Source organism: Harpia harpyja, chromosome 9, assembly GCF_026419915.1.
Source record: "Harpia harpyja isolate bHarHar1 chromosome 9, bHarHar1 primary haplotype, whole genome shotgun sequence".
Taxonomy (NCBI): Eukaryota; Metazoa; Chordata; class Aves; order Accipitriformes; family Accipitridae; genus Harpia; species Harpia harpyja.
The window spans coordinates 26,658,651-26,679,978 of NC_068948.1; the positions used below are offsets into that span (position 1 = coordinate 26,658,651).

Sequence of the window (21,328 nt, forward strand, 5' to 3'; positions counted from 1 at the left end):
TCTGCAAAGGAGGGTCCCCAGCTGCACCCTGGATCCCACTGGGTGCCCAGGGCACCGAGGTCGTGACATGTCCCTCCAGGAGCAATCTGCAAGCCATCAAACGTAAAGATGCATTCATTATCCTTGGTCCCCATGACACAGATGCAGGTAGGTAAACTGAGGCACGGTACGTGCTCTGTGGGACCAAGCTTGGCTGTGAGTGCCGTGCTGGGAGGTTGGGTCTGGCTGCTCCCATCACCTTTTTGGGGTTGGTGAAGCCCCTGGGTCCCTCCAGCCCCCGGATGGTGCCTCCACCCACATGGGGACCTGCTGTGGCCTCACCAGCAAAGGGGGTTTTGCATGACAAAGCGTCCGCTGGCTACTGGGACCCCTACCCGTGGCCTCCTCCCCATCCAGCTGAAGCTGCCAAATATTAGAAATAACCATCCAAAGGGCATTCCCGTGCCGTGGTGGGGGGCCATGGCAGGTGGACCCCCTTCTCCAGCTGGGTCTGGGAAAGCCAGGTCTGGCTGCTCTTCCACTTCTGCTGCATTGGGTTAAATAATGTGCCCGGGTTGAGCATCCTCCTCTCCCCGTGCTCGGCATCTCGTGCTGGGTTTGCCAGCTGCCAGGAGGGAGGGAAGGGGAGGGACGAAGCGCCTGCCAACACGGTAATAATTTTTTTTTTTTCCCTTAATTAGGGGAAGGAATAAATATAAAAGGAGGAGGGAAAGGGGAAGGAAAAAAAAAAAAGAGACGAGGACACGGACACACACAGAAGACTCCTCTTTTCTCGGTGCCTGCACTTATGCCTGGTGGAGCTCATTCCCAGCCGTCCTGCCAACCTGCTGCCGACCGCTGCCTGCACTGCCCCGGAGAAGCCACAGCTCAGCCCCGCACCAGGGCCCTGGGGAAGGGGAGCCCCCCCCAGCACTGCCGTTCCCCCCACCGCGATAAAGGGCCACCGCGGGGTTGCCACCGCGCACCGAGCAAGGTGGGATGTGGGGAAAGCGTTGGGCTTGGCCGACGGTCAACCACGGGGTGATGCATGGTCCGACCGGGCAGCTGCCTGCTGCCGTACTGCGCTATTAATTTCAATATCTCATTTCACCTCTGCGCTGGCGGAAAGTAAGAGGAGAGCTGATCTGGTGTGGGGATGCTGAGAGCTTTCCCTGTGCTTTTCCCCATGGGATGCAGGCACAGGGGGGACAAGGCATCATCCTGCCCTGCAGCAGAGGATGCTCAAAGCTGGTGGTCCCCATGGTCCCACTTTGGAGAGGTTTGTCCTTGTCACCGACCCCCCCGGGAGGACAGCATCGCTCTGCAAGTTCTTTTTTTTTTAATGGATCAGCTTGTACCAGTGCTGGCTCTGCAGCACTGGAGGCAGAGCAGGGGCTGAAGGGGGGTTTCTTGGAAAAAGGACTTTGGTGCTGCCTGGCTGCCACAGCCTGGAGCCCAGCCCGTCCTGCTGCCCAGCCGGCACTGGGGATAAGGGGGATTTTGGGGGCTGTTTCAGCAGCTGCTTGCACGGGACTCTTGTTTTGGGATAGCTGCTGGGGGTCCAGCATGGGTCTGGGGTGTCCCATCATGGGGGAGCCCTCCCCATCTGTCCTGCAAAACCTCTGGATAGGTCCTTGTCCCAAGGATGCTGCAGTCAGGGTAGCAGTGGAAAGGGAAACTGAGGCACGGAGCTGGTCAGGGGCTTGCACAGAGATCCAGAGGTCCAGCTGCCCCCTCTCCTGCCTGGTTGCGTTGCTGCTCTCCATGGGGACATTTTCAGGGGCAAGCTGCCTTGTCCCAGAGGGGCTAGGGTAGAGCCCAGGGTTTGGGGTGGCTGCAGGGCACCACTGGATCTCCCCATCCTCCCCCGGCTTTCTCAGCTCCATCCCCGGGCTCTGCCAGTGTCCCAGTGTTGGGGATGGGAGGGGCTGGGGGAAAATAGAAACATTTTGTGGGATTTTCATGGCTTTTCTCCAGCAAGCAGCCCTAGCGTGAACCCCAGGTCCCCCGTGGGGTGCCCCTGGCTGGGGTAGTTTGCCGCAATCCCCTTCCCCTCTCACAGCCAGAGCATTTCATCCCTGGGATGAAGGGGCTGCCCTTGAGCAACCCCTCCAGGGACCGCTTTTGGCCGAAGCCTCCTGCTTTCTCATCATGCTGACTTCTCCCATCTCAGTCCAACCCAGAACCTGTTGCTCTTCCTTTTGGTTGCTGGAGGGGTGGGAAAAACTCCCTCTGCCCCAGCCTGGAGCCTTTTCCAGCTGCTGGGCGTGTGCATGGCAGTGTGAGGGTGATCAGGATGCTTTAGGGCTGCTCTTTGGGGAATGGGTTTAGACTGGGGAAACTGGGAGACTGGGTGATCTTGTGCTGGGAGCGAGGACCTGCAAGTCTGCTGGTGAGCGTGCAGAGGGGCTGGGGAGCCCCGGCATGGCAGGACACATCTGAGCAGCAGTGCCGAAATCTGGGACCCCCCATCCTCCATCCCACACTTCTCCTGTCCCACCTCGTGCCTCAGTTTCCCCACCAGAGCCCCACAGCCAGGAAAGGCAGGGATGGGTGTGCAAACCTTCACATGTGCGTGCGACATGCTCACCCAGCCTCACACGTCCCTGCAGGTTCCTATGGGGTCTGCTTTCACCCCCACCCCTCTGTGCGGGACTGTATCTCCCCAGGGGCCCTCACTGGGCTCCCCTGGTCCCCCTGCTATTGGGGGGGCACATCCCTGCATCCCAGCCCTGCAACAAGGAGCCCCTTTCTCCCTGCTGGAATAGGGGGGGCTGAGTGGTTCTGGCAGCCAGAGGGACCCCCCATTCTCCCCAGCTGCTTCCGGCCTTTTAAGCTCTGCCAGCCGCTGCTGCCAAGAGATTGCCAGGTGCTTCCTACTGCATCCCCTGTGCAGAGTGCGGCCCTCCCACCCCAGCCTCCTTTCAGGGGAGCCGGTGTGTCCCCTGGCACTGCCCTGCTCCGGGGACCCCCACCAAGCACGGCTGCACCCCATGCACATCCAGTGATGGGGGCGGATCCTGGATGAAGGGCCAGTTTGCAGCAAGGAGGGGGAAACTGATACGGAGGCAGCCACGTGTGTGCCGGGATGGATGCGTGTGTGGATGGGGACATCGGTGTGGCTGGCTGGCTGGGGTGGCAGTGGGGTGTCCGAAGCCCTTTGCCGGTGGGGATGGGGCTGCCCGCTTGTGCCTGGAGCGGGGCCAGACTCTGCCCGTGGCTGCTGACTCATTCTGCAGCTGAGCATCCCTGGAAAGCCAGCACTCCGCTGCCTGCCCTCCCCCCGGCTCGCTGCGGGCTGGCAGGGCACCTTGTGAGCCTGGATGAGTAACTGTCACATGGAGGGGACAAGGGGGCCATGGAGGAGAAAGACCCTCTCTGGAGATGGGAAGGAATCCAGCCCTCAGCCATCCCCTCACAGCATCTCCTGCCTTTCACCCTGGACTGGGTGCTGTAGTTCAATTCGCACTGGCCCCGTGTTCAAGGAACCACCTCTGAAAGCGGGGCCGAGCTCAGGGGAGAACGAACGATCACTCCTGTCCCAAAATAGACTTCAGCTCCATTTTCCACCTGGTTTCCCACAGAAATGGAGGTTAGCCAGCCCCGCCACTTGCGTGCGTGCCTATGTCTCAGTCCGTCCCCAGCGGCTCCTGAGCTCCGAGGTCTCGGAGACGATTGAGCCCCTCGAGCCGCCGCCATCCCACCCTCTCTGAGCTTTTTGGCTGCCTTTCCCTAGTCCTGCTCCCAGCTTTTCTCTCCCGATATGTGGGCTGAAAAATTTTCCATTTGTGGCAAATAGGAAAAAATAACCCACCCAAAAATCCAACCCCAAACCCCAAATGTGATGTCTGAGAGTTTCTTCCAGGGCCTTGGGGCATCGCCCATGGGCAGGGTGAAACTAGGTTTAACCCTCTCCACATCCCATTCCCAGTGCCGGCACCCTGGTCCCAGCCAGGGATGCGCATGGGAGGGGAGCAGACACCCGCTTACCCCAGCGTGCCCTGTTCCTGCAGAGTTTTATCACTTGAATTTCCTCCCTGGGGCTTCATGGCCGCTGCTGCCGGCCACTGCTCACGCCACCTCGGCGCCTTGGGAACGGGAAGAAAAGGCACCCGCGACAAAAGCCTTCCTTGCTTGGCCGCCTGGGGGGACGGCAGCCAGCCCCCGTGCTGGAGCCTGGCCATGGCCGCCGAGCAGGAAGGTTTTGTCCCTCGCTCCAGAGCTGTGGGGCTGAATTCAAATGATCTGGCCGGAGCACAGAAAGCCCCCGGCTTGGTTCTGGCACCACCAGCCGGGTCCTGGGCAATCGGGTTTTGGCTGCCCGTGCCGAGCTCCTGCTGGGAAGGGGGGGTGGTTTGTGGTCTGCACATGATAGTCAGCATCCACGGTGCTTGCTGCCAGGGGCTGTATGTCCCTGGTGCATGGTGCCAGAGGCTGTACATCCATGGTGCTAGGGACTGTACATTGATGGTGCATGGTGCTAGAGGCTGTATGTCCATGGTGCATGGTGCCAGGGGCCGTATGTCCATGGTGTGTGGTGCCAGGGGCTCTGTGTGCATGGTGTGTGGTGCTATGGGCTGTATGTCCACGGTGCATGGTGCTACAGGCTGTACATCCATTGTCCCTGGTGGTAGGGGCTGTATGTCCATGCTGCTTGGTGCTACAGGCTGTACATTCATGGTGCATGGTACCAGGGGCTGCATGTCCATTGAGCTTGGTGCCAGGGGCTGTGCGTGCATGGTGCGTGGTGCCGGGGGCTGTATTCACACCCTCACCCTGCTGCATTGGTCCCATGGGTAAACTCAGATAGCACTGTTCGCAGAGGGATGCAGGTGATGAGGACAGCCTCCCGTCAGGCTGGCCCTGGCAGCTGGCGACCTGGCCCAGAGAGTGCTGTGGAGATGCCAAATCCGCTTCTGTGGCTGCTGAAATCAATGCAGCACAAAGAGTTCATAAATTAAAAAGCTGCTCTGAGTCTCAGGGCTGCTATGCTCCTGTCCTGGGGAACCCCACGGTGCATCCCTGGTACGGGGGGGGGGGGGGGGGGGCTGAGGAAACCCCCAGTCCCCTGAGGAGCCTCTGCAGAGGGGTGAGGGGCTACTGGGGCTGTGCTCCCCTACACCATGCAGGGGCATCTCCCCGCATCCCCAGCATCGGCCTCCTCTCCAGATGGCTGCAAGAGGCCGTGGGTAGCCAGAGCCCCTCCACGATGTGCCCGGTGTCCCCAGCGGTCCCCTGTGCTTTTCCCCAGGGAGGGTTGGGGGCCAGTAATGGCAGTGCTAGCCACTGGGCTCTCCTTTCAGCCACCGATCCCCAGCCTGCCGGGGAGAGCCCTTTGTGCCAGGCAGCCTTGAGAGAGGCCTGGGACATAATGGCTGCTTTGGTCAGCCCCGGTTTTCCCAGCCTGCGTGTGGGGAACCTCCAGCGTGAGCTGAATGCCAAAGAGAAGCCCTCCTGCTCCTTCCCTCCCCCTCCACCCCGTGCTTTGTGTGCCCTCGGCTGTGTCCCCCCGGCTCCCCGGCAGCTCACTGACCTCAACCCCCTCCGCACAACCCACACCCCCTCCCTGCAGCGCACACTTGCACAAGCGCATGCACATGCACGTGCGCACCTGCATGTGTGCACACTGCAACACGCGTGCAGAAGCACAAGCGCACACGTGCATGCCTTGCTTGCACACTTGCCTCCCTGGCTGGGGCTTGCTGCCTCTTTCCTGCTCAACACCAGCTATTAAAAAAAATGCTTCTGAGGTTTTTCACTGCGGCGCCTGCGAACACACAGCCCCAGCTCTGGCATCGTCTCCCTGCCCGCCAAGGCCAGGGTTTAGGCTCAGATTTTCCGTGCCATTGGGGCCAGGTTGGGCTTTGCTGTCCCCAGGGGACCCGGCTCCCTGGGAAGGCTGGTGAGGCTGGATGGGACCCAGTGGCACCCAGCCAATGGTCCCAGTTGCTTGTGCTGTCTCCTTCCTCCTGTTAAACAGGGCACATTTCCTTCTCTTCACCATCCAAGGTCCAGGTTACCCCGTGGCCGTGCTGGTGCTGGCCTCTCCCTCTGTGCCCTGATGCCACATGCATCATCCCATCCCCACACACATGGGCTGGGGTCTCTCCGTGACTCTCCCCCTCGTGCAGGGAAGGGATATTTTTGATGTTTCTTTGGATTTTAAGCACAGCTGGTGTTTTTTCCTTCCCCCTTGCAGGGCAGAGGATGGCCTCAGCCCTGCCGCTGCTGCTGCTCTGGGTGTTTGCCCCCACGGTGGTCCCGGAGGTGTTTGGCCCCGGAGATGGTACAGGTAACTCGGCATCATGGGCCACGTCTGTGCTGCTCCCTGCCCCATCGGTGCCCTGCGGTGGGGGTCTTGGGGTGGGGCACCCCATGCCAGTCCTGCTCATGGCTCCTCTCTTCTCCCACCCAGAGGACCTCAAGGCTCTGCAGGTCTCCATCCCACGCCACCCAGCCCTTGACGCCGTGCTGGCAGGCGACATCACCATTCCCTGCCTCATCACCTACCTCGGCCCCCAGCCCACCGCTGGCACGTCCGGCCGCCGGGCAGTCCTGGGAACCCCCCGGGTCAAGTGGACCTTCATCTCTCAGGGCAGGGAGGTGGAGATCTTGGTAGCCCGGGGGGACAGGGTGAAGGTGAGCGAGGACTATCGCCTCCGTGCCTCCCTGCCCATCTTCCACCAGCGCTACACCAACGCCTCTCTGCTGCTCACTGAGCTGCGGCCCAACGACTCGGGGATCTACCGCTGCGACGTGCAGCACGGCATCGAGGACGGCCACGATATCCTCGATGTCAAAGTCAAAGGTACCTCAAGGTGGGGAGTGGTGGGATTTGGGGCAGAGGTCCACCCTGCCCAGATGCCCTCTCCTGGCTCAGCAAACCCCTCCTGCACCCAGGTGCAGATGCACCCATGTGGGTGGGGGGGCTGCTGCAGAGGGGCACCTGGGTGCAGATGCACCCATGCAGGTGGGAGCTGTCATGAAGCCCCTTGCTCATGCCCATGTCCACTCCCCCGCAGGAGTGGTGTTTCACTACCGGGAGGGCTCCATGCGCTATGCCTACACCTTCGCCGAGGCGCTGGAAGCTTGTGCCAGGATCGGTGCCCGCATCGCCACCCCCGAGCAGCTGTATGCTGCCTACCTCGGCGGCTACGAGCAGTGCGATGCCGGCTGGATTGCTGACCAGACCGTCAGGTGGGCACCACTGCTGCCTGGGTATTGCACCCATCGCCTCCCCCTTCACCCCTCCACGAGTCGCCAGCCCTCCCCTGTGCTTTCCTGCCCCAGGTACCCCATCCACACGCCCCGTGAGGCCTGCTATGGAGACATGAACGGCTTCCCTGGGGTGAGGAACTACGGGGTGGTGGACCCAGAGGACATGTACGACGTATACTGCTACGCCGAGGACCTCCCAGGTGCCTGTGGTGCCACCAGCCCGGTCCTGCCCTCCCCTGCTTTTGCGGCCACGCTAACTCGCCCCCATAACCCGTTGTAAACCCAAGTGAAAAAGCCACCCTGAACCACAGTTGCTGGCTCCAGAACCTCTAAGCTCTGCAAAGCTTTGGGCACTTTGATGCACGCGAGCACAGGGAATTTCTGTGCTGCTTCCCAAAGAAGTGCTTCTGGTTTGGTTTTGCGGGGTGTGGGGCTCTCTCCCTCGTAGCAGCCGGTGCCCATCTCTGGCCTCAGGGCTGACGGATGCCAAGGGTGATCTGCCCTGGGTTGGCAGCATGTCGTGTCTATAGCGCTGCGTGGTGTTTTGGGGTTTGGGCAAGCTCGCGCCGTGCTTTGCATGCACTGGGGTGCTGCATCTCCTGCAGCTCGGGCACATCCCTCCCGGCCGGGTGTGCGTGGGGGTGGCCGGTCCCTCCTTCGGACCCCAGTGGGGCTCCCCACCAGCGGCTGTGGCGGGGTTGGTCAGGGTGAAGCCAGGCGGGTGGCAGGGATGCAGTGCAGGTCACTGGTGTGTGAGGTGCGATGCGCTGGGAGGGGGAGACTGGTGTGGTCGTGGGGCCTGGCACGTGGCGTGCCTTAGGGCAGCGATCTCCGGCCCTTCTGAGCATGAAGCCCCACCACAGCATCCACTGGGCTTGTAGGTCCCCTTAGAAATGTCCCATACATGGATTGCACCATGCAGGGCGCGGACTTGCTCCTCTGCAGTCCTTTTCATGGATGCTTTAAAGTCTCAGCTCTGTTTGCGAGGGCAGCTATCCCGCGTGGCATGAGAGCTCCAGCCATGCCTGTGCTGCGATTGTCCTGTGCATGTGCGGGAAGACCAGACACAGGCAGTGAGGCAGGCAGGACCCTTCAGCTCCTGGTGCTCCTCCTTGCAGGGACCATGCTGGAGGTCCCCATCTCCAAGCCTGCTCCTGGGGTCGTGCAGAGCATGGAGGAGGTGAGGGGGGTCCCGGAGCCCATGCCCCCCTCCCCAGTTCTGACGCTCGTCTCCTTCCTCTCTTTGCAGGGGAGATCTTTTTGGAGACAGCCCCAGACAAATTCACACTGGAGGAGGCGGCGGCACGTTGCCGGGCGCTGGGTGCAGAGCTGGCAAGCACGGGGCAGCTCTACGCAGCTTGGAGTGCAGGGCTGGATGCCTGTAGTCCCGGCTGGCTGGCTGACGGCAGTGTCCGCTACCCCATCGTCACCCCCCGAGAACGCTGTGGCGGGGCCCTGCCGGGTGTCAAAACCATCTTCCTCTTCCGCAACCAGACGGGATTCCCCGATGCCCAGAGCAGATACGATGCGTACTGCTTTCGAGGTAAAGAGGGACACCCCGCCAGCCTGCGGATGCTCCCGGGCAGGGACCAGTGTGAGGTTTCGGGAAGCCTCTGGGCAGCGGCACAGGTGCCTGATGGGTGCGGGGTGCTGGCTCCAGCCCACCCACGTGCTGAGCGCTGGGTGCAGCAATGCTAGGATTTCTTGCGGGGTTGGGATTGCATTGGGATCCCTGCGTGCTCTCCATGCTACAATACTGCAATAGTGCAGGGGTGTTTTGTACCATCTCAGTCATGCATATCAACCTACCATGGTAGGATAGGGATGCCTTGCACCACCTCCGTATTGCATGCCAATATATCGTGACGGGGAGGGATAACTTGCATGGTCCCGATACTGCATGCCGATACATCATGATAGAGGAGGGATGCTCTGCATGGTCTCAGTAGTACACGTTGATGTATCACGACAAAGTAGGGATGCCCTACATGTCCTCAATACTGCATGCCACGATATCACAACAGAACAGGGATGTCCTGCATGGCACAATCGGTCTGTGTGAGCTGCGTGGGCATGGCTCCGGGATGGTTCATCCCCCAGCAGCTGCCAGCTGGGGCAGGGGCATTGCCGGGTCCCTGTGGGCTGCTGGGCACAACCTGCAAGGCTGATTTTGGGCAATATCTGACTGCAGTGAATAGGAAACAAGACATGCAGGCAGTGGCACTGAGCAGCCTGTGCTGCCAGGGATGGTCTGTGCACTGGCTGACGTGGGCAATAAGCCAGGAGGGTATGAGCAAGGATGGAGGCCAGCAGAGATAACAGGCACAGAGGGAGAAAGAGCCACCCATCTGCTCCTCCTTCCCAGTACCACATCTCTGTGCATCCCCTCAGGGCCACGGGGGCTTGCGGGATGGGGATGCTGTCCCCCCGGATCAACTGGATGCTGAGCATCTCCATGCCTCAGTTTCCCCATCTCTTGGCAGGGAAACCCATGGGTTAGGCAGGATGGACCCGTCCTATGAATCCGCGATCCCTGTAACCCACTAACTCCCCATGCATATCTGTGCTCCCTGGGATGGGGGCAGGGGCGTGGAGAAGGACCCCCCCCCGTGGCTGGGGGTGCCGGCGTGCATCAAGGATTAGAGTTTGCTGGAGGGGGAGGAGGAGAAGGGGGAGAGCCGCTGTCGGGAAGGGCAGGGATGAGCAGAAAATGCTGCGAGTGTAAAATTTGGCAGTGCCTGGATGCCTGCCGAAGCCACGAGCCTTGGCCGGACAGTGGCGGGGGGAGCTGGGCTGGCACATGGCTCTGGGGCCAGCGCAGGTGGTGTAAATCAGCATCGCCTTGGGGAAACAGGGCTCAGGATCTGGCCTCACTGCATGCTGCCAAGCCCCACAGCTCCTGCTGGGGCTTTTGGCTCTGCTGGCTCCGGCAGCACGTGGAGAGGGCCTGATGCTGCCCCACGCTGTCCCTATGTAGAGGGGCAAGGGGAGGTCGAGGAGAGCTGGGTCCCCACCGGGGTGCCAGGCTGTCCCAGGGCTCCAGCCCCATGCTGGGGCAAGGGCATCTCTGCCTGCTGTGGGGCCAGGATGGGGCAGTAATATCCCACTTTCTTTCTGCCCACAGAAGGGACAAACTCTTTCCCTGAGGCTGCAGGAAAATACCAAGCCAGAGAGCCCGAGGGCTTCCAGGAGATTGTTACAGTGGCAGAAAAGCTGGAGGAGCTGCAGCTGCCCAAAGCGCAAGTGGAGATTGAGTCACGAGGGGCTATATACGCCATCCCTTTCTTTAAGGACGCTGAGCTGGAAAAGCCGAGCCTGTCCCCCGAAGACGCACCTGGGCCAGGGGCCCGGCACCCCCCACTAGATACCTCCGTGTCCTCAGGTCACCCAACCTCTGCCGCCCCTTTCCCCATGGCCCCGGCCATTCCTGAGGCAGGCATCCCGCTTAGTTGTGGTGCAAAACCGGGGAGCTCATCCCCCGCGGAGGAGGATGGGGCGACAGGGACAGTTGGGCAGTGCACAGCGGCTGGGCACAAGCCGTCTGGCATGCGTAGGTCGAGCAGCCACTGCGGCGGTGCCAGGGCTGGGGTGCAGAGAGGAGCCGCAGGGATGGAGGTGCCGGGATTGCAAGGAGAGGTCAGAGGCACCCATGGGTGCCCAGGTCGCCCCAGCTGTCCCCATTCCTTCTGCAGAGGGAGTACCCATGGCCGGGGCACCGGTGTCTTGGTGTAGGGCTCTGCATAAGTCACTGGTGTGGGGACATCTGTCTGTCCCTCCCCCGGCCGGGGTCCTGCGTGCAAGGTTGGTGCCGGACCGCAGTTTAGCAGCACAAAGAGCTGGAGAAGGGTGCTGGTGGCCGGAGGGAGAGGAGGCCAGGCACAGCAGTTGAGGGGCTGAGCATGGCCCCTGCCACAGGGAAGCCTTTGCCGGGGCTGGGCTTGGCAGTGGCCGAGCCAGAGCTTGGTCTGCCGTGCCAGTTCAGAGGGGACAATGTCACACGGGCTCGGGGCCATTTCTATCTCCCTGTGCATCTTTGTGCTGGTGTTGCCCCCTCCCGAGCTCTGCCTGCCGTGGGCAGGATCTGCGGTGCTGGTGGGCAATGCTGGTGCCTGCGGCCCCGTGGTTTGGCTGGCTCCCCGGTGCTGGTGTCTCACTGCCTTTGTGCCTTGCCCTTTGCAGAGGAGGAACAGGGAGCAGCGCTGGGCAGGGACCCTGGCAGCATATCGGCAGAGAGCCTGGACAGAGGGCAAGACCGCAGCCAGCCCTTGGAGCCGGATGAAGCTGCCAGCACGGAGATGCTCTCCATGGCCCCACGGGTGGGCACAGAGGAACTCACCGGTACCCCATCCCCGGTGGGGGCCATGGAAGGTGACATGGAGCCTCCTGAGGGGTTTCCCCGGCCGCCCAGTCCCACCGCCTCCACACGCCGCCCCGACCGCCCGTGGGATGCCATGGGGCGGCCAGCCCACACTGCCAGCCCTGGGGCACCTGGGCACCGGGTGACGTTGCCAACCAGTGCCACTTCTGCCACCTCATCAGATAGCCGAGAGTCTGGTGGGATGTCCCCACGTGGCCACAAGTCCGGCGGGGTGAGTACCCCCATCCCCGCCGCTGAAGACGCTGAGATCTCGGGAGACGTGGTCGAAAGCCCCAGGGCATCCCCGCTGCCCCCCGCGCCCTCGCAGCCACAGGAGGAGGGAGAAGAGCAGTCAGGGGCCCTGTGGCTCCCCTCGCCCACAACCCTGGGGGACGGGAGCACTGTCCCCATGGCGGAGGTGACGGCGGTCACACCGTGGCACACGGAGGTGCCTGGCAGCAGCAGCATGCCGGCCACGGGAGGTGAGGAGGCTGTGCCGCGACTCCCGAGCACTGACCGTGGGATGCCTGCTGCACCTTTGGAAGAGGAGGAGGAGGAGGAAGAGGAGGAAGACCAACCCGCTCCCTCTGTTGCAACCGTGGAGGGTTTCCTTGCAGCCGTTCCCGGAGAACCAGGTGGGACCCGCAGGGATGGCCTCACCTCTCCCTGTACTGACAGTTCTGGGGTGGTTCCGGTGGGGACCCCACTGGGGGACCCGGCCCCCAGCACAGCTGCCCCCCTGCCCGCCCTCCCCACCGAGCGGGCCAGCATCGGGGCGGGCACCCGCTCGGCCGGGGGTCCCCGCTGTGCCACCCTCGCCCTGGGGGCAGCCCTCCTGGCTGCTGTCTGGCACTAGAGAAAGCCAACACCTTTCCTTCATGCTGTGCTTCCCTCTGTCCGTCTGTCTCTCTCCTCTCTCTCCTCCTCAGCTGGGTAAGGGAAGGTTACAGGTCTGGAGAAGCACATATTTGTCAAACAAATTGGTCCGAGCTCTGCATGCACTTAAATCTCTTCTACTTCTGTGAAGTGTTTCAATGACTGTTTCCATGAAAAAAAAAAAATCAAAAGAAGGCCCCAAACCCTATTCTGACTAACAGTGATACTAATAAAGGGAATTAAAAGCTTTCTAGAACAAGCATCTCGGCTAGCTCTTCCCTTCGTCCTTGCGCCTGCTGCCTCGCTCACCGCCTGCGCGCCTCTCCCACTGACGAACTAATCCCCCGGCCCGCCCCGTACCTGCGAGTCCCTGGGGAACAGGGTGGATGGGACCCCGTGTGAGGTGTGGGGGGGGTAGTGTACGGCTGGTTTGCACCCTCCGTGCGGTCCTCCCCCGGGGTTGGCTCACCCCACGCTGCCCTGGGAGGAGGAACAAGGGCTGGAAGCTGCATGACATTAGCACGGGGGGCTTCCTACCCCTGGAGCCATGGGAGGCACAGATGGGTTATGGGGTGCAGAGCCCCACCTAAAGCACCCTGCCTCGTGCAGCCCTCAATGGCCAAGCGCCCCAAAGTCCCTGAAGTCTGCCCGGGGAGCACAGCCCCCCCCCCCCAAGCCCTGCTCCCCCTACATTGGGGGTGAGATGGGCAAGCAGTGGGTGCATGAACTGCCACGGGCAGTTGTCACCCACCCAGACCCATCCTCCGGCCCCCATGCCGGGATGCTCCCAGCTCCAATGCCGCTTACAGCAGCCAAGCCCCTGCCCCCTCTGCCCTCCTGGCTTCCTGCAAGGGCAGCTGCAGCGGAGGGGATGGTGCAGGTTCCCTGTCCCCCTGGTCTGGCAGTGCCCTGCCGAGTCCTGTAGCACAGAGAATGCTCCGTGGTGGGTGGCCAGGCCTTGTGGGATGGTTGCCTTTGCTCTGGCAAGGAGAGATGCTCAGAAAGAGCCGGCCATGTGGTGTTAGGGCCCTAAATAGCTCATCCCACTCCGTGCCTCGGTCTGCTGGGGATGAGCTGGGTGTCCCGAGTGAGCTGCTGGCACCTTGCTGGGAGGTGACGGTGCCTGGGGATGGGAGAGGGTGGCAGCATTGTCCTTGGCATGGCTCCACCGAGCCAAGGACCATTAAATGGGCATCATTAGGCTGAAGGGTGTCAAGGACTTTCAGGCTCCGCTCCGCCGGCGCTGGCGGCAGCCCTTAATCATGCTCTTGAGCCAGGACTGGGAGCACACGATGTGCTCCGGGCGCCTTAATGACTGTAACGGGCTGGTGGGGACATGCAGGTTGGGGACGGTGCCGGCTGAGTTATCAGCCCCGGCCAGGCTGAAGGTGACAACAGAGGGACAGGCGCAAGGCTCACCTTGCCGCCAGGCTGAGGACGTGCGGCTCGGACATGCAGAAGGTTTTACCCTTTACATGTTCCCCTCCCAAAACACATTTGCTGCATCACTCCAGGGGAAAGCAGGAGCTGTCCCTGGGCGACGGGAGCAGGCCAGGGGCTGGCACGGCAGCAAGCTGATGCAGAGGACAAGAGCATCCAGCTCATGTCCCTATGCCCTGGAGGGAGGCCAAAGCTCCAAGTCCAGCCAACTCTGGGCTGGGGCAGCTGAGCTGGGTGCATCCCATGGACCAAGGGCAGCATGGGCAGACAGGGTGGCTGCAGGCACATCACCATGTGCCCGAGTCCTTCTCCTGCTCCAGACTTGGTGCCCTCAGTGACCAGATCAGGGACCTGATTGCTGTGGGGCTACTCACTGCAGAGATGAGGCTTTAACGATGCTGGGCACTAACGAGGTCCCCGAGCTCCCGCGGTGAGGAAGGCTGCGTGTGCCTTGCAGGTGGCTGCGTCCCCAACCCCTGCCTGAACGGAGGGACCTGCATGGAGGACAGTGCCCACCTCGCCTGCCTGTGTCTGCCGGGCTATGGAGGCAGCAGCTGTGAAAGATGTGAGTCCCCCAGGTCCCACCATGGCCACACCGGCTGGCCCCTGCTGACCTCCCGCTGCAGCCTCGGCTGCTGAAGCAGCAGCCCAGGAGACATAAATGTGGGGAAATCAGGTTTGGGGGGGTTTTTGCTTGCTGGTGAGCTGGGCTCCATCACCCTGACCCTTTCCTCTCTCCCCCCTTACCCCCTTACCATGGCTCAGTGCTGGAGAAGTGCAGCCCCGGCTGGGACAGCTTCCAGGGAGCCTGCTACAAGCACTTCTCCACCCGGAGGAGCTGGGAGGATGCAGAGACCCAGTGCAGGCATTACGGGGGACACCTGGCCACCATCCTGACCCCCGAAGAGCAGGACTTCATCAATGGTACGTGATGCTGCCGCAGACTCCGCTGCATCCTCCCCCAGACCTCTGCCCACGGGACCCTCAGCGCTGGGCTTCAAGTTTTAAACCTTAAGCCAAAAAGCGGCCAAGAGCCAAGGCAGGGCCCTACCCTGCTGTGCTGAGGAAGAGGCAGACACAGTCTAGGGAAGTCAAAGAAAATAAAGAGTAGAGGAAATAGCCAATATAATGGATTGACCAGAGTGTGGTTAGCTGGTCACCGGCCTCTTGGCTAGTGAGCGGTAGGGGAAGAGCGACAGACAGCAGGGTCGCTGCTGGGCTGATGGAGGATGGACGGATGGACAGATAGATACATACATGGATAGACATGGGACCAGAGAGATAGATGTGTGATGGGTGGACAGACCAGCAGAGCATTGGACATGTGCAAGTAAATTTGAAGGCAAAGCAATAACTTGCCTGAAAGCAGACATGGAGGGAGTGGGGGGGCAAATGCAGAGGGAGGCAGAGCAGGGGACAACAGCAGTGGGGACGGGGCAGAGAGCAAAGAGGCCTGGAGGGATGTGAGGATGAAGCAGGAAGGGACAGGGAGAGACCTGGCAGGGAGTTGCAGCGACAGGCAGGGACAGGCAAGGGCAGGCAGGGAGCTGCAGGAACAGGCAGGGACCGGTTGGACCAGAAAAGGGCAGGCAGGGACTGGCAGGGCCGGGCAGGGACCTGCAGGGCCAGGCAGGAACAGGCAGGACCGTGGGGACCCAGAGCTCTGCCGCCCTCTCCCGGCTAGCCCCGTCCCGCCGCTCCCCCGGGGGTGCAGGGTGGGGGGTCCCGCTGTGTCCCCTTCGGGGCTCCCCTTGTCCCCAAATCCCAAACCTCCCAGCCCCCAGCCCAACCCCGCAGGGCTGGGGACACCCCCACCTCCCCGCACTCACCCCCAGACCGCAATTCTCCCCAAATTCAGCCTCCAGATCCCTTGAGCCCCCTCCTGACAAGAGGGTGCTGGGGGGCCTGGCTGTGCCCCCACCCCCCACCCCAACACTCCCCCTGCCCCCTCAGACCAGTACAGGGAGTACCAGTGGATTGGCTTGAACGACCGGACCATCGAGGGGGATTTCCAGTGGTCTGATGGGAGCCCCTTGGTAAGTCAGGCTGCCAGCCCTCGTGTGCCCCCCGGAGAAGACACCCCCTCCCTCCCCAGGCACCTCGTCATCCTTCTCCATTGCTTGGGAATGTGCCTGCGGGATGGGTCCAACCCTGGGACCAGGCATTGAAGCCCCCCCCGCCAAGAGCCGCTTGCCTCAGCCAGGCTGAGCATCCTCAGGGGTGCCATGGGTGAGCCAGACCCCAGGATTTGGGGTCCCAAAGCCATGCCAAGGGGCATGGAGATGGGACCTCATTCCCGACGGGGGTGTCACAGCCAGGAGGCTGCAGATGGGTGTGCGCTGGTGCGGCCCCCCCCCCCCAGCTTAAAGTGTGTGCTGGGGTGCCCCATGCACCCCGTCCCGCCTGTCCCCCCAGCTTTACGAGAACTGGCACCCTGGGCAGCCCGACAGCTATTTTCTCTCCGGGGAGAACTGCGTGGTCATCGTGTGGCACGATGGGGGCCAGTGGAGCGACGTGCCCTGCAACTACCACCTCTCCTACACCTGCAAAATGGGGCTGGGTAAGCTGTGACCATCCCTGCCCTGGGCAGGGGTTGTGCTGAGGGGCTGGGACTGCACCCCTCTGTGACCCCAACTTAGAGGTTCCCCACCATCCCCACAATGGGGAAGCAGGTCCTGTGTATGGGGTCCTCAGCTTGTTTGGGGTTTATTGGGGGGTGGTTTGCTCCAGTTTGGGGGTGCCCATCCACGGCTGACTGCAATGACCCCTTTCCCCCTCTGCAGTGCAGTGCGGGCCGCCCCCCGCCATCAGCAATGCCCACACCTTCGGCAAACCAAAGCAGCGCTACGAGATCGGCTCCATCACGCGGTACCAGTGCCGCCAAGGCTTCGTCCCGCGCCGCTCACCCATCATCCGGTGCCAGGAGGATGGGATGTGGGAGCCACCCCAGCTGGCCTGCCGCCCCGGTGAGCGCAGGGCTCCCCCTGACTCCCCCAGTCCCCTCAGCATCTGCCTTTGGGGCTTTCCCTTCACCTGGGGCTTCTTGTGTCGCCCCCAGGTCTGGCTCAGCCCCCCGACGACTGAGCGAGTCCCTGGGGCAGAAGCCACCACCTCCCCGGGCCCTGGAGCCGGCGCGGATGGGGATGGCACTGGGACACCAGCACGGATCCCGGCATGGCACGACACCTCACTGTTGGGTGTCTGCCTCCTTGTTGGTTTTATATCTGTACAAAGAAATCCTAATAACTAAAGATCCCCTCAAAAGGAACCGACAGTGACCCAAAATGTAGCACAAGGGGTGTTTTGTTCCTGGAGTCACAACAGAGTCGAAATCAAAGGGGCACCGCAGGCAGGTGATGGCACTGATGTGCCAGCATCACCTCCAGCCGCTTTCTCCCACTTCTGGCCCAAGGATCCTCATCCTGAGACACGCTGGTGGGGCATGACACAGGGACATCCAAGCTGTGCTGCAGCTCAGCACCCGTTCCGGGGTGCAGGGGGGCTTTTGCACTTCCCAGGAAAGGCAGAAGCTACTGCCTCAGGCTTGGAGTGGGTACGTGTCACCCAAACCCCCTCTCTGTGCTTCTGTGGGTATTAAAACCAGTAAACAGATGGCACGGAGCAGTGGCCTGGTCATTTGGGGCAGCCCTGGCACAGAGGTGGGAAAGGGAGAGCTGCACAGCCCCAAAACGGGGACCGTGGCAGCACCCACCAGCACCGTGAAGCTGGAGAGCCCCTGGCACAGCAACATCCCCAGGGACCACAGAAACAGTGAGGCACAGCCCAAAGTGCCCCTGCATCCCAGTGGCATTGGGTACCGGTCAGGGATCAGGCTGGGATGCTGCTCCTGGCAAACACATGGGACTTGGGGGGCACATTGTAGGTGCCAGGGGATGCTGACATCTCCCCACACTGTTTTTCCCCCTGCACCGTGCCAGCTCCAGTGCTTTTTATAGCTCTCCCTGACTGTCGAACAGCAAAACTCAGAAACCCCTGGTGTGCGGTGCCAGGAACACCGATAACCCCCGGGACAGGGCGGCTGGGGGGGGCCTGCAGTGGCTGCCCCCCTGCCTGAGACGGAAAGTCTTTGTCAAATTCCCCTCATTGAGAGGCCAGACAGTCCCAGGGGGCAGAGGCCAGGCAAGAGCGTGGCTTTGCCGTGCAGCTTTACCGTCGCTTTATTAATTGAGAAGGCGAAACTCCATTAGTCACGCTCGTTAATGCCCAGCCCTCCAGTGCGCTTGCACCAGCCAGAGTCCTTGTGGCTGCAGGGAGCAAGGATGGGCCAAGGGACGCACCGGGGTTGGGGAAGGGGGGGCCTGTGCTGCTGGCTGGGGGGGCTGGATTAGACCCCCTTCCTGGCCCAGCAATGGGTCTGGCTTCTCCAGCAAGCCCTGAACACCCAACAAGTCCCAAAGCAGGCTGGGGCGTGGGGAGCAGCTCCATCAGAGGATGCACCGAGCACCCAAACCCAGCTCTATCGCTCCATCAGAGGATGCACGAACCACTCGAAATCACTGGGAGACCCCCCCTAATACCCCACCTCAAGCTCTCCACCCAGGTGACAAGGGCCGGCATCCTACCACGGTACCCTTTGTTCAGCCCACCTCTCCTTCTGGCGTTCCTACTTCCCCATGAAGCAGTAGGTGCCATAGGTCCGCAGCTCCTTGCTGGGAAAGCCGAAGCTGCGGACGCCGGGGTCCGGCAGCCCCCCGCAGCGCTCGCGGGGTGTGGTAATGGGGTACCGCACACTGCCGTCCGCCAGCCACCCTCCATCACAGCGATCCAGCTGGGAAAACTTCCAGGCGGAGTAGAGTTGCCCCACTTTGGCGATGGCAGCCCCGTGGTTGCGGCATGCTTGTCCGGCCTCCTTGAAGTTCAGGTGGCCCCGGATGAAGTAGACCTGGCCTGGGGATGAATGGGGACATGGCAGGTGAGCGCCCACCATGGATGGCTTCCTGGGAACAACCCCAGCCCTGATGCCAATACAGGTGGGCATCGGGGTTCGGTGCCACTGTGGGAGGGACAGGGGACGCCAGCACTACCTTGAAGAGCAGAGGTGAAGCAGAAAGCATCGAATCGGTCCTTCTGCTTGTCCCTGGCCCCATAGGTCCGAACGCCCGGCAGGAGGAGGCGGCCACCACACGGCTCCCGGGAGTTGATGATGGGGTAGTGGACGGTCCCATCGAGGATCCAGCCAGCGTTGCACCAGTCCAGACCCTCCGTCCAGGCTGCAGGGCAAGAGGAGGGTTGGCACCAGTGCTTCCCTCCCCCCCACTCCTGCGCCCAGCAAGGCACATTTTGGGGTGGATGAGGGGGTTTTTTTTTTGGATGCCTCACCTTTGTAGAGCTGCTGGTAGGTGGCGAGGCGGGAGTCCTGCTGCTCGCAGGCTCGCTTGGCTTCATGGTAGTTGAATTTGTAGCGTCCGTTGCTGGGCTGGTAGGGGAAGACGACGCCTGAGGGAACGGGGACAGAGGGTGAAGGAGATGCTCTCCCTGAGGAGGCTTTGGCTTATCATCCCTGGGGATTCAGTGCTGAAGATAAGGCTGGGGCTTGGGGCGTTGCAACAGGGGACACAAGGGGAGGAAGCACCCAGCCATGGACCCCCAGTCCCAGTCCGGGGTCCCCTCTCCACTCTCTCTCACATCCCTGGGGGATGCAGCAGGAGGGACCCCAGCCTCACCTTCGAGGTGCAGCATGAGCGAGACACTCTCATCCTCCAGCCCATTGACAAGCTGGCAGCGGTAGCGTCCCTCGTCCTCCAGAGCCACGTCAGTGATGGTGAGCGAGGCATCGTAGCGGTGGCTGTGCCGCAGGCGCACCCGTGGGCTCAGCGGCCCATAGTTCTTGTGGTACAGCCCGTTGGTGATGAGGATGATGCTCTCCCGATAGTTGGCCGGCTCCAACTTGCTCCACTTCACCCGGTAGTTGCGGGGCAGGGTGCGCAGGACACAGGGCAGGGTGGCTGTGGCACCCCGCTGCGTGTGCACCGTGGTGTGAAGGGGCTCCAGCAGGTACTGCAGGTGGGGGGGGGCTGCAGCATACCCGGGCAGCCTCAGCATTGGCTCACCACAGAACACTGCTGTGGCTTCACCACCTCTTCAACGCCTCCCCCGACACCCCTCAACCCTCATCAGCATCTTCAGCCTGGTTTCCATCACCCATCCTGGCTTCTTTTCCCTGCTCCTACAACCCTGGGAACACACAGCTCAGCCCCTGCCCTGGCTGGATCCCCCCAGCACCACCTCCCTCCTCCAGCACCGACCCCAAACAGCAGCACCCCATCCTCCTCCTGGGCCCTGCTCCCTACCCGGGCTCCCTGTCGGCCGCTGGAAGATGCTCGATGCTGGGGGTGCTGCCAAGAGCCAGAGGGAGCTGAGCAGGAGAAGCCGGTGCATCCTTAGAGCTGGGGGCAGGGCGGTGCCTGGGGGGGGGGCACAGGGGTCAGGGATGTGCAGTGGGATGTACCCCGATGGCTGGGGGCATCTGCAGTGCTTGCTGCTGGGGATGCCATGGGGCCGATGGATGGCCCTGCTCAGCTGGGGGCTCACTGACATTTACTGTGCAAAGGGGACGTCCCCTCGCAGGACATTGAGCCAACAGAATGTGCCAATCCTCCTCCCCAGTGCCGCACACCTCTTACCGTCCCCAGCTGTGTCCTTTGGGGAGCTGCCGGTCCCATCCAACGCCTCCAGCGTGCGTCCTGCCCCGGTGCCCGCTGCGTCCTGTCTCCGTCACAGCTTCCCCATCGCAGGGTCGAGGGCTCCGGAAGGGTCAAATCTGTGTCACGGTGCTGCCGGGAAGAGGGGACACAGGGACATGGGAGGCGGCGAGTGGGTGCTCCCAGCCAGCCCCTTCCCTGTCACCGTCCCGGGGCGGGCAGTGTCCCGGCAGCCCCACGGCCCCGCGGTGCCTTGGAGCCTGCTCCCATGGCGTGCGGGAGTGGCGAGAGCTGGCCGTGCCCTCGCTCCCTGCCCTGTTGCTGTCTCTTCCTGCTTTCTTCTCTTTTTTTTTTCCCCCTCAACACCTCCCCGAGGAACGCATGGGGAGGAGGAAGCACAATTTCCCATTGTAAGCATCTTTCTCTTTATTGTTCTGCTCGGCAAAACACAGCGTGCCCAGCTAACAAACATCCCTTTCTTTGCAGGCCACAGCATTGGGGAATTCAGGGAAGATGCCAGCACCGCACAGGGCTCCGGCAGCCCCTTGGACCAGCAAGGCCTCCCCTTGTCATTGGCCCCCAGTGCTGGGATGGTGCTCGCTGCTCCCGCAGACATCAGGACAACGGTTAATTTTATGCCCCCTCCACCTCAAGTCTCCGATGCGGGGATGCTGTTCCCGTCCTTTGGGGCTCCCGTGGGTTGTGCAAGGGGGGTCTTGTATCCTACCCTGCGAAAAGACATCAGAAAGGCTTCCCCATCATCACCTTGGGGCCGGGATGCTGCCGGGAGCAAAAC

The 21,328-nt window shown here is 62.1% G+C and overlaps 2 protein-coding genes across 8 annotated transcripts; one reads left to right on the plus strand and one right to left on the minus strand.

Annotated features, from left to right (window-relative positions):
• Nucleotides 1-704: 704 nt before the first annotated feature.
• Nucleotides 705-17,482, plus strand: BCAN (brevican). Of its 6 annotated transcripts, XM_052797533.1 has the most exons (15): nucleotides 706-973; nucleotides 6,179-6,271; nucleotides 6,395-6,787; nucleotides 7,002-7,176; nucleotides 7,270-7,397; nucleotides 8,447-8,740; nucleotides 10,322-10,747; nucleotides 11,377-11,565; nucleotides 11,737-12,189; nucleotides 14,328-14,435; nucleotides 14,636-14,794; nucleotides 15,824-15,906; nucleotides 16,286-16,430; nucleotides 16,654-16,836; nucleotides 16,929-17,482. In XM_052797533.1, exons 2-15 carry the CDS (start codon nucleotides 6,187-6,189, stop codon nucleotides 16,952-16,954), a joined length of 2,847 nt encoding a protein of 948 aa, XP_052653493.1. In that variant the 5' UTR covers nucleotides 706-973; nucleotides 6,179-6,186; the 3' UTR covers nucleotides 16,955-17,482. The 6 variants fall into 6 exon arrangements, with proteins under 6 accessions (XP_052653494.1, XP_052653493.1, XP_052653491.1 ...); XM_052797531.1 differs by having other exon boundaries at nucleotides 11,377-12,189; XM_052797532.1 differs by having other exon boundaries at nucleotides 707-973; nucleotides 10,322-10,579; nucleotides 11,377-12,189.
• Nucleotides 17,483-18,030: 548 nt separating this feature from the next.
• On the minus strand, nucleotides 18,031-20,870 carry HAPLN2 (hyaluronan and proteoglycan link protein 2). 2 transcript variants are annotated; one of them, XM_052797539.1, is made up of 6 exons: nucleotides 20,515-20,870; nucleotides 20,182-20,295; nucleotides 19,555-19,905; nucleotides 19,211-19,327; nucleotides 18,916-19,101; nucleotides 18,031-18,778 (listed from the first exon to the last, which is right to left on the minus strand). In XM_052797539.1, exons 2-6 carry the CDS (start codon nucleotides 20,267-20,269, stop codon nucleotides 18,495-18,497), a joined length of 1,026 nt encoding a protein of 341 aa, XP_052653499.1. In that variant the 5' UTR covers nucleotides 20,270-20,295; nucleotides 20,515-20,870; the 3' UTR covers nucleotides 18,031-18,494. The 2 variants fall into 2 exon arrangements, with proteins under 2 accessions (XP_052653499.1, XP_052653498.1); XM_052797538.1 differs by having other exon boundaries at nucleotides 20,508-20,870.
• Nucleotides 20,871-21,328: the final 458 nt, after the last annotated feature.

What these genes read in the sequence shown, in the direction of transcription:
- BCAN (XM_052797531.1), top strand. Translation starts at nt 6,187, where the DNA reads ATGGCCTCAGCCCTGCCGCTGCTGCTGCTCTGGGTGTTTGCCCCCACG. An exon ending in TGGCCCCGGAGATGGTACAG is followed by an intron (nt 6,272 to 6,394) that starts GTAACTCGGCAT and finishes TCTCCCACCCAG; the next exon opens with AGGACCTCAAGGCTCTGCAG. An exon ending in CACCTGCAAAATGGGGCTGG is followed by an intron (nt 16,431 to 16,653) that starts GTAAGCTGTGAC and finishes CCCCCTCTGCAG; the next exon opens with TGCAGTGCGGGCCGCCCCCC.
- HAPLN2 (XM_052797538.1), bottom strand. Translation starts at nt 20,553, where the DNA reads ATGGGACCGGCAGCTCCCCAAAGGACACAGCTGGGGACGGTAAGAG. An exon ending in GCGGCCGACAGGGAGCCCGG is followed by an intron (nt 19,906 to 20,181) that starts GTAGGGAGCAGG and finishes GGTATGCTGCAG; the next exon opens with CCCCCCCCCACCTGCAGTAC. An exon ending in CTACCAGCAGCTCTACAAAG is followed by an intron (nt 19,102 to 19,210) that starts GTGAGGCATCCA and finishes CTTGCCCTGCAG; the next exon opens with CCTGGACGGAGGGTCTGGAC.